Genomic DNA, 11,424 nt, shown 5'->3' on the forward strand with positions numbered 1-11,424 from the left:
ACTTCCGCCCCGCAGCCGCTGGGGGAGGGGCTCTGTGACCGGGGTGGGGGAACTTCCGCCCCGCTGGGGGACGGGCTCTGTGACCGGGGTGGGGGAACTTCCGCCCCGCAGCCGCTGGGGGAGGGGCTCTGTGACCGGGGTGGGGGAACTTCCGCCCCGCTGGGGGAGGGGCTCTGTGACCGGGGTGGGGGAACTTCCGCCCCGCTGGGGGACGGGCTCTGTGACCGGGGTGGGGGAACTTCCGCCCCGCTGGGGGACGGGCTCTGTGACGGAGTGGGCACTTCCGCCCCGCAGGATGGAGGAGAAGTTGGCGGAGTGGCGGGCCCGGCAGCAGCCGGCGGAGAAGGGGGAAGAGGAGGAGGAGGAGGCGGCGCCGCCGGGCGAGTTCGAGCACCGGGGAGGCATCGGCGGCCTCTGGCACCGACTGCGGCCCCTAAGGGCTGAGGCGGAGTGGCGCCCAGAGCCGCCGCGGAGCAGCGTGAGTGCGGCCCCGCTGCCGATCCGACCCCGCTCTGTCCCATGGCAGCTGCTGAGAAGAGGTTGCTGCTGTCTTGGGGGTGGGGGGTGTCAAAGATGCAGGTGTCAGTGGAGGCGGCAGAGACAGACAGGAGATGCTGGTGTTGTGGAGGACAGACACCGGGGATGCAGAGGGGCAATAATGGTGTCTGGGGGGCAGAGAGAGGAGATGCTGGTATTAATGAGCACTACTAATTACAACCAAAGCAGTGGAATCCACAAGTAGTCAGAAGAATAATTTCTGAAGTTAGACACAAAAAGCAGAGTAACTCAGCAGGACAGGCAGCATCTCTGGAGAGAATGGGTGACGTTTCGGGTCGAGACCCTTCTTCAGACTGACATCAGGGGAGAGGGAGATACATGGAAAAGGAAGTATGAAAGTGTGAAAACAGGGGAAAGGGAACAGAGATCAAGGAAAATGTAGAATAGATTATTGTTAGGTGGGCGAAGGTAACAACAAAGCAAACTAATAACATTTAGTTGGTGACAGTAATACCGGTCAGAGAACTGGGAAGGGGAAGGGATGGAGAGCGAAGGAAAGCAGGGGCTACTTGAAGTTAAGAGATGTCAATGTTCATACCGCTGGGGTGTAAGCTGCCCAAGTGAATTATCAATTGCTGTTCCACGAATTTGCGCTGGGCCTCACTCTGACAATGGACGAAGCCCAGGACAGAAAGATCTGAGTTAGATTACAGGGCTGGAGTAGGTTAGAAAAAGATCGAAGAAAAAAAAATCACCTAAATCACGATGCCTGCTAGAAGGACCACCTCTGACGTACAAGGACAGAACGACAAGATGGAATTTTAAGGAAAGTCAGGCATTTTGAACAAGCTTATTCCAGAGAAGTTTGACGCTACGCCTTGAGATCATCAATGTGGGTATAGACTCAAACCTCGTCCTGAAACAGACCAGTTTACTGATAGTAGACTATCTGATGTACTGCAACTCGGCTCTCCTAGACATCAGCGGCGATTCCACAACGGCTTATTTGGTCTGACAGACAAGATGTGGAAATACCTTCTCCCAAACAAAAACCCCAGCTCGGATTGCCTGTAACTCTGCTGACAGTGAAGAGCGCCAGTTCTGAATCTATAATCTCAGCATCTCTCCTTTTTATTGTAACATTAAGTATTTTTTTATTAAACTCACGCAAGTACTTTCTAGCTCACTCATGCCCTTTACTATGACAAGAAGATTAACCTTTTGTCCATAACTGGCCCCTTTACATCCAGTTGCCCTCCTTTTGTTTTTGTTTTTTGGTGAGCTTCAAGGTTCCTTTTCAGGTTCCCTTTTAATCGCATGTTCCATCTTTGCCCACATTTTTTTTCCAATCAACCCTTGAATTCTTTGTCCCAAGTGTTCTGTATTACACTTATGATGTAATAGTTATTTTATTGTTTTATTTAATCTTACCATTCATGTGGTTCTGGATGTCATCTATTATAGAAATATGCTTTGTTATCTTTTGGGGCTCTGCCTATTTAATCTTTGCTGATCTTTGTTTCCGCACCAGCATTAGTGTCTCTGTAAATTAACACTTTCCTGGGGGGTTTTTTCACCATGCATATTATTTTGCTTGGCCTAATTAAACCTATTTCAATCTTATATTATGACTGACCTTATGTTGCTATTCTTGCTACAAAATGCACTTTCCCACTTAATTCCCTCCTGGAATTAGATTGAAAACTAAAAACTGCACAGGAAATAAATAGAAAACTAAAATGCAGAAATACTCTGCAACTCAAACTACATCCAAATATCTTTTAGGATTAGTTTTGCCATCAATTCCCTTCCCTTGATGTCAAGTAAACTATTATTGATGCTTTTTAAAAATATATATATATATATATATATATATATGAAATGTGCCTACAATTTAGCATTGCATTCTCAATTTGGAGAACTCTCCAGTAAACACTCAACTTTCTGTCCTTGAACTCTTGGTCTTTGAATCCTTGGTGATTTCATCTCCTGTGGAACTGTAATGCCATTTTTATCAATGTTATCCTTGTTTTCTCAATTCTTTCCAAATACATTGTACCAAGGAATACTTAGTTCATATTTTGCCAATATTCAGATCATCATTGTAACCATTATATTATGTATTTCCATCATTTTATCCTTGGGTCAAAATCGTATACTTACCTCGCCAACAGCAATGAGAGTTATATGAGGCGAACATTATAGGCAAGGCCATCATTTCTTGCTCTTTTGTAGCGTATTTGTCCTTGAACTGAATGTATTGGCAGGATATGTCAGGGCAGTTAAGCGTCAGCCATACTGCTGCAATTTCAAATATAGACAAAGGATTGCAGATGCTGGTTTACAGAAAAAGATAAAGTGCTGGAGCAATTCAATGGGTCAAGCAGCATCTCTGGAGAACATAGATAGACGATGTTTTGGGTCAGGACCCTTCTTCAGACCGATTACAGTAGGGGGGTGATAGCTGGCAAGGAGGTCCTGTCTCCCCCCCCATCCCCCAACTACAATCGGTCTAAAGAAGGGTCCCAACCTGAAATGTCACCTATCCATGTTCTCCAGGGACCCATTGAGTTACTCCAGCAGTTTGTGTCCTTTGCTTCAGTTTAAAGTTGCATATTGGTCCCGAGCTAAGAGATCTGCTTCCTTATCAGTTTTTACATGCTTGTCTCATCTGGCTGTATTTATTAATGGATGTGCATCTATGGACTACAAATCATTTGTTTGTGTCTCTAGACTGTGAGTCAATGAACATAGTTGCCACACCACCACACTCGTAAGCAATGCATCACACAGAAGACATTTCATTCGGATAGCTTACCAAGTTCTCAAAGGCAAATTAAGTATGACCAATAAATGCTGTACTTTAACATCCATATCTTAAGCTAATTAAAAAACTTGAGCTCACTTTCAAAGTGGTTTCCCAGAGCACGAGATGGGAATCATGGCTTCAGGATGTACAAACCTGGGTGTCCTTGTACATCAGTAACTGAAAGTAAGCATGCAGTTACAACAGGCAGTGAAGAAAGCTAATGGCATGTTGGCCTTCATAATGAGAGAAGTTGACTATAGGAGCAAAGAAATCCATCTGCAGTTGTACAAGGCCCTGGTGAGACCACACCTGGAGTATTGTGTGAAGTTTTGGTCTCCAAATTTGAGGAAGGACATTCTTGCTATTGAGGGAGTGTAGCGTAGGTTCACCAGGTTAATTCCCGGGATGGTAGGACTGTTGTATGATGAAAAAATAGAGGGACTGGGCTTGTATTGTCTGAAATTTAGAAGGATGAGAGGATATCTTATAGAAACATATACAATTATTAAGGAATTGGACACGCTGGATGCAGGAAACATGTTCCCGATGTTGGGAGGGTCCAGAACCATGGGCCACAATTTAAGAATAAGGGGTTGGCCTTTTTCACCCAGAAGGTTGTGAATTTGTGAAATGTTCTGCCTCAGAAGGTGGTGGAGGCCGATTAACTGGATGCATTCAAAAGAGAGTTAGATAGAGCTCTTAGGACTAGTGGAATCAAGGGATATGGGAAGAAGGCAGGAAACATAGAAAATAGGTGCAGGAGTAGGCCATTCGGCCCTTCGAGCCTGCACCGCCATTCAATATGATCATGGCTGATCATCCAACTCGGTATCCTGTACCTGCCTTTTCTCCATACCCCCTGATCCCTTTAGCCACAAGGGCCACATCTAACTCCCTCTTAAATATCGCCAATGAATTGGCCTCAACTACCTTCTGTGGCAGAGAATTCCAGAGATTCACCACTCTCTGTGTGAAAAATGTTTTCCTCATCTCGGTCCTAAAAGATTTCCCCCTTATCCTTAAACTGTGACCCCTTGTTCTGGACTTCCCCAACATCGGGAACAATCTTCCTGCATCTGGCCTGTCCAACTCCTTAAGAATTTTGTAAGTTTCTATAAGATCCCCCCTCAATCTTCTAAATTCTAGCGAGTACAAGCCGAGTCTATCCAGTCTTTCTTCATATGAAAGTCCTGACATCCCAGGAATCAGTCTGGTGAACCGTCTCTGTACTCCCTCTATGGCAACAATGTCTTTCCTCAGATTAGGAGACCAAAACTGAACGCAATACTCCAGGTGTGGTCTCACCAAGACCCTGTACAACTGCAGTAGAACCTCCCTGCTCCTATACTCAAATCCTTTTGCTATGAATGCTAACATACCATTTGCTTTCTTCACTGCCTGCTGCACCTGCATGCCTACTTTCAATGACTGGTGTACCATGACACCCAGGTCTCGTTGCATCTCCCCTTTTCCTAATCGGCCACCATTCAGATAATAGTCTACTTTCCTGTTTTTGCCACCAAAGTGGATAACCTCACATTTATCCACATTATACTGCAACTGCCATGCATGTGCCCACTCACCCAGCCTATCCAAGTCACCCTGCAGCCTCCTAGCATCCTCCTCACAGCTAACACTGCCCCCCAGCTTCGTGTCATCCGCAAACTTGGAGATGTTGCATTCAATTCCCTCGTCCAAATCATTAATATAAATTGTAAATAGCTGGGGTCCCAGAACTGAGCCTTGTGGTACCCCACTAGTCACTGCCTGCCATTGTGAAAAGGACCCGTTTACTCCTACTCTTTGCTTCCTGTCTGCCAGCCAGTTCTCTATCCACATCAATACTGAACCCCCAATACCATGTGCTTTAAGTTTGTATACTAATCTCTTAAGGGAACAGGGTACTGATTGTGGATGATCAGCCATGATCACATTGAATGACGGTGCTGGCTCGGTGCCGAACGGCCTCCTCCTGCACCTATTGCCTATGTATCTATGTTCATTGTCAACTCTCTTCTGTTGCTGCTCAGAATATTAATGCATTTCCCCATAGCTTTTCCTTCAGCATCTTGCATAATTTAACTCTAACATTTATATTCTATTGATTCATGTTTTTTATTTATTAATTGTTTCGTTGATCTTTATGATTTGGCAATTTCTGGTAGGACATCACCAGCGGACTTTGTTGCAGTGGTCCCACAATGTGATTTGTGTGGTAATTGCAGAAATGTTGAGAATGGAGACTCATCACAAACTAAGTGTGAAGAAAGAGTTTCAATGTATTATTGCACTTCTTAGTAGGAGAGGTTGTGAGAGGTAGACACAAAATTCTGAAGTAACTCAGCAGGTCAGGCAGCATCTCTGAAGAATACGGATAGGCAACGTTTTGGGTTGGGATTGACCTGAAATATCATTTATCCATGTGTTCCAGTGATGATGCATGAGCTGCTGAGTTACTCCAGTACTTTGTATAATTTTTTGTAAACCAAAAGGAACTGCATTTCCTTGTTTCTCCATTGTGGAAGAAAGTGCTGTTTTTGAGTGAATTCCTTAAAACTTAATTCAAGATGTTGGTGGAAAAGGCAGAATGAGCTACAGTGTGTTTACAAGCTATGAGCTGAATAGGGCCAGATTCCTGCCTTACACTCGTCTTGCAGGCTTGCACTCCTCTGTGGCCATGTGGTGACCATCCCATAACACTTCTGAGCCTTGTATAGTGGAGAGGCTAGGTGGGGGCAAGAATAGCCTTCTCATTCTGCATTGCTCAGAACAGAATTTCCCGTTCTTTATTAAAGGAATGCAAAACAAGTTCATATTAAATGAGTTCTTGTGTCCAGCCATACGTACAGAATGCTACATTGTGCATCATCCAATATCAAATGACAATAGAATTCCATTTTGACTGCTCTTGTTGTAATTCAGCTTATCAGGAAATAATGGCGTTCATTTTATTGTTGATTTCTTATTACTGTCACTTGTAATTTATCTAATCTCATAAACTAAAACTAAACACATAGTTATTCCTTTTCCTGGAGAAAGGTGTCTAGCATAATTGATGCTCTCAGTCTAGCCATAACTTAATACCGGAAATGTTTCCTTCATTTTTTTAGGAAAAGGAAGAAGATGATCAGAATTCATTGACAGAGAGCTCCGAGGAGCAGCCAATTAAAACTGATCACTTTGGCGCAACTGCGACTGTTCTGAAGGTCCTGCTTTGGCTGGTATTACTTGGCCTCTTCATTGAGCTGGAGTTTGGCCTGGTATATTTTGTCGTCTCAATGTTTTATTGGATTTACATTGGAACACGAGCCCCATCCGAAAAGAAACAAGGAGAAATGAGCGCATACTCTGTGTTCAACCCTGGTTGCAAGGCTATTCGGGGAAGTCTGACAGCAGAACAGTTTGAACGAGAACTTCAGTACAGACCTATGGCCGGCAGATGATTGGTCCTGTGGGGAACTATTTATTGTATTGTAAGCAGCTCAATTGCCAATGGAATCTCAAACACAATAAAGATCAACAGTGAACAGAAGGAATCACCTGAGCTGTAATTTACCCACATGTAACAGCTGTTTACATACAGTGAGAGATAAATTAATTTTTCACTGTATGTGTCTGGCATAATTGAATCTAAATCCTGCACACCTTATCTTGCAGGAACTAATTTAAGGCATGCCTGACATATAATAGGTGACCCTGTAAACTCGCACTTACAAAAGCAATTCTTTAAGACCACTGACACCCACGTGGTCTCCTCCCCAGAGTGCCTGGGTGGTCTCCACCTCGGATCTCCAAGGTAGTCTCCCCCTCGGAGCTCCCACGTGCTCTCCACATCTGAGCTCCCAAATGGTCTATGCATCGAATAGTAAATTTACAAGTGCGCGGTAGCACTTCCATTTTTGACTTGCATAACATCCGACTTCTACAAGGCTCTGCGGGACATAACCCTTACGTAAATTAGGGAGCACCCGTATTGTAATTCTGTTGAAGACAAACTCCAGATATATAGTGAGGTAATAATGTACATGTTTAATCTGAAACCTCAGGCACACATTTTTCTGGTATAAAGGTTGGTTGCCATGTGTGCCTTCCTCTTAGAATGTAGGTCAGGTTAAAAAATAAAATAGTATTTTCCTATCTCATTACTCATGAGTGAATCTCAGACACATGATTGTCCCAGTGTCCTACAAACCCCATTTATAGCCTTCATAAGAAAATAACATGCAATAAACAATACTTCCTTCTAAAACCACGTATTATATGTAAGTTCTGTTTGTTTTATACAAAGGAGAATTGCCAACCATTCCATAACTCTAGCTGAAATCGTACACCTATATTTAAGTGAAATTAATATTTTTAAGTTAATAATTTCGATGTTCTCTTTCTAGATACTATGTGCTGGATACATATAGTGTCTTGTCACCCCTCTTCCATCTACGTTCCCTCTAGCTTCGCAATTTGCAACTCTTCAATTATTTTCCTCTCTGGCCTTTGTCCAACCATCTGCCTGTCAAAAATCCCCCTTCACCGGCATCAACCTATTACTCGCCAGGCTTTGTCCTGGCCCTTCTCACTTCCAGCATTCTTCCCTTTCACACCCCACGCAATCCGTCTGAAGAAGAGTCCCGAACCAAAATATCGCCCATCCATGTTCTCCAGCCATTCTTCCCGACCTGCTGAGTTAATCAAGCACTTTGTCTTTTTTTGTAAACCAGCATTTTCAGCTCCTTGTTTCTTTCAACTTGTATGTTCAGAGTGGTTTCCCAATGTTACAAAATTGCTTTTAAATTGCTACAAGATTCCACTGAAAGTGACTACAAGCAGAATTAAATAGTGTGTGTGGTCCTGACATCCATGGCCTTGCTTTCTGGCTACAAATAGCAAAGATCAATTCAAGTGTGATCCTTCCTTTTCTCATTCCCTCCAGCAAGAAGAAAGTAAAGAAACTTGCACTGTTATAGTGCTTTGAAGTCCAAGTGCATAAACTGGCCAGTTTGTTTTTAGCAGTATTCTCCAAACAAAGGGTGCAGACCAGTTTTCAATGCTCCTTAGAAAGCTTTCAGTCCAATACTGAACTGTCTGTTTTTCTCAACACACGTGCAGAGCCCAAGTGTACTTTAGCATGGGTTCACTCCTTTAATGGGCCATATTGTGCTGTCAGTTGTTGTGCTCGTGATTGTCTTGCATTGCAGTGCTTCTTTGATCAAATGTGAAAGTCAAATATGTCCTGATAGACATTTGTCAGACTGCCAGCCTGCTGCGGATTCGCCACCCAAACCCCGAGGCAGAGCAAGGCCTGAAGCACGGGACTAGGAGCACATTGCATCCCGCCCACAACTTTACATGCAGGAACAGTAACCTCATCCATTTGACATTGTGGTAAAAGGTAAATGCTTTACTTATTTTACTGTAAAAGCAATCAAACAATAATTGTTAAAATAATACGTGAAGCCACTTCACCTCTCAAAGCAAACACCATCTGGCCAGAATCCTGTAGCATTAAGGAATGGAGCAGGTAGGGAGAATGGGAATGGGTCTTGTTCAATACCAAATGTGTAGGAAGGAACTGCAGATGCTGGTTTATACTGAAGATAGGCACAAAGTGTTGGAGTAGCTCAGCGGGTCAGGCAACATCTCTGGTGAAAAAGGATGGGTGACATTTTACATTAGACAATAAACAATAGGTGCAACAGTAGGTCATTTGGCCCTTCGAGCCAGCACCGCAATTCACTGTAAGCATGGCTGATCATTCACAACCCCGTTCCTGCCTTCTCCCCATATCTCTTGACTCCGCTATCTTTGAGCTCCATCTAACTCTCTTGAAAGCATCCAGAGAATTGGCCTCCACTGCTCTCTGAGGCAGAGAATTCCACAGATTCACAACTCAATGGGTGAAAAAGTTGTTCCTCATCTCCGTTCTAAATGGCCTACCCCTTATTCTTAAACTGTGGCCCTTGTTCTTGACTCCCCCGACATCAGGAACATGTTTCCTGCCTCCAGCGTGTCCAATCCCTTAATAATCTTATACGTTTCAATAAGATATCCTCTCATCCTTCCAAATTCCAGTGCATACGAGCCCAGTCGCTCCATTCTTTCAACATATAACACTCCCGCCATCCTGGGAATTAACCTCATGAACCTACGATGCACTCCCTCAATAGCAAGAATGTCCTTCCTCGAATTTGGAGACCAAAACTGCACCCAATACTCCAGGTGTGATATCATTAGGGCCCTGTACAACTGCAGAAGGACCTCTTATTATATACTCACTACTCTTGTTTTTAAGGCCAACATGCCATTAGCTTTCTTCACTGCCTGCTGTACCTGCATGCACCCAGATCTCGTTGTACTTCCCCTTTTCCTAACTTGACACCATTCAGATAATAATCTGCCTTCCTGTTCTTGCTACCAAAAGTGAATTATCCACCTCACATTTATCCTCATTAAGCTGCATCTGCCCACTCACCTTACCTGTCCAAGTCACCCTGCATCCTCACAGCATCCTCCTCACAGTTTACACTATCACCCAGCTTTGTGTCATCTGCAACTTTGCTAACGTTAATTTTAATCCCTTCATCTAAATCATTAATGTATATTGTAAATAGCTGCGGTCCCAGCACTGAGCCTTGCGGCACCCCACAAGACACTGCCTGCCATTCTGAAAGGGACCTGTTAATCCCAACTCTTTGTTTCCTGTCTGCCAACCAATTTTTTATCCATGTCAGTACCCATGTGCTGTGCTCTAATTTTGCCCACTAATCTCTTGTGGGACATTATCAAAGGCTTTCTGAATGTCTAGGTACACTACATCCACTGGCTCTACCTTGTCCATTTTCCTAGTTACATCCTCAAAAAATTCCAGAAGATAAGTCAAGCATGATTAATCGTAAATCCATGCTGACTCAGACTGGTGCTGTTACTGCTATCCAAATGTGCTGCTATTTCATCATTTATAATTGATTGCAGCATCTTCCCCACCACTGATGTCAGGCTAACTGGTTTATAATTCCCTGTTTTCTCTCTCCCTCCTTTCTTAAAAAGTGGGATAACATTAGCTCCCCTCCAATCCACAGGAACTGATCCAGAATCTATAGAACATTGAAAAATGATCACTAATGTGTCCATGATTTCTAGAGCCACTTCATTAAGTACCTTGGGATGCAGACGATCAGGCCCGGTGGATTTATCAGCCTTCAGTCCCATCAGTCTACCCAACACCATTTCCTGCCGAATGTGAATTTCCTTCAGTTCCTCCGTCACTCTGGGTCCTCTGGCCACTAGTGCATCTGGGAGATTGTTTTTGTCTTCCTTAATGATGACAGATCTAAAGTACCTGTTCAACTCGTCTGCCATTTCCTTGTTCCCTACAAATAAATGCACTTGTTTCTGTCTTCAAGGGACCCACATTTGTCTTAACTAATATTTTTGCTCTTCACCTACCTAAAGGAGCTTTAACTATCCTCCTTTATATTCTTGGCTAGCTTACCTTCGTACCTCACCTTTTCTCCCCGTATTGCCTTTATAGTTATGTCTGAAGAAGGGTTTCGGCCCGAAACGTCGCCTATTTCCTTCGCTCCATAGATGCTGCTGCACCCGCTGAGTTCCTCCAGCAATTTTGTGTGCCTTTATAGTTATCTTCTGTTGCTCTTTAAACATTACCCAATCATCTGGCTTCCCGCTCAACTTTGCTATTTTATACTTCTCTTTTATTTTTATACTCTCCTTGACTTCCCTTAGAATTTATATTTGGAAAGAACTGATCCTGCTCCTTCTGTATTTTTCCCAGAAATACCTGCCATTGTTGTTCCACTGTTATCGGGTCAGAACCCTTCTACAGTCTGAAGAAGGTTCCGACTGGAAATGTCAACCATCCTTTTTCTCCAGAGATGCTGCCTGATCGGCCGAGTTACACCAGCACTTGGTGTCTATCCTCTGGTCCAATACCATCTGTCCAGACTGTTTAGCCCCTTGCCCAGCCCCTCTTGTAGCAGGTTATGTGTCATACAACACTTTTAATGCATTCTTTAAAAATCTTGATCCTGAAAGGGTGCTATTTGTCTGAGTTTGTGGACATTTGCTCCATTTTTTCCTCAAGGGCATTTCACTTACTCTGCACA

General features: G+C 43.8%; 1 protein-coding gene across 1 annotated transcript; it reads left to right on the top strand.

Annotated features, from left to right (window-relative positions):
* Positions 1-258: 258 nt before the first annotated feature.
* On the top strand, positions 259-6,905 carry saysd1 (SAYSVFN motif domain containing 1). The gene is made up of 2 exons (XM_033039817.1): positions 259-478; positions 6,418-6,905. The coding sequence occupies exons 1-2, from the start codon at positions 296-298 to the stop codon at positions 6,748-6,750; spliced, it is 516 nt and encodes a 171-aa protein (XP_032895708.1). The 5' UTR covers positions 259-295; the 3' UTR covers positions 6,751-6,905.
* The last annotated feature ends 4,519 nt before the right edge of the window (positions 6,906-11,424 follow it).

The sequence above is a fragment of the Amblyraja radiata genome, chromosome 21 (assembly GCF_010909765.2).
Source record: "Amblyraja radiata isolate CabotCenter1 chromosome 21, sAmbRad1.1.pri, whole genome shotgun sequence".
Taxonomy (NCBI): Eukaryota; Metazoa; Chordata; class Chondrichthyes; order Rajiformes; family Rajidae; genus Amblyraja; species Amblyraja radiata.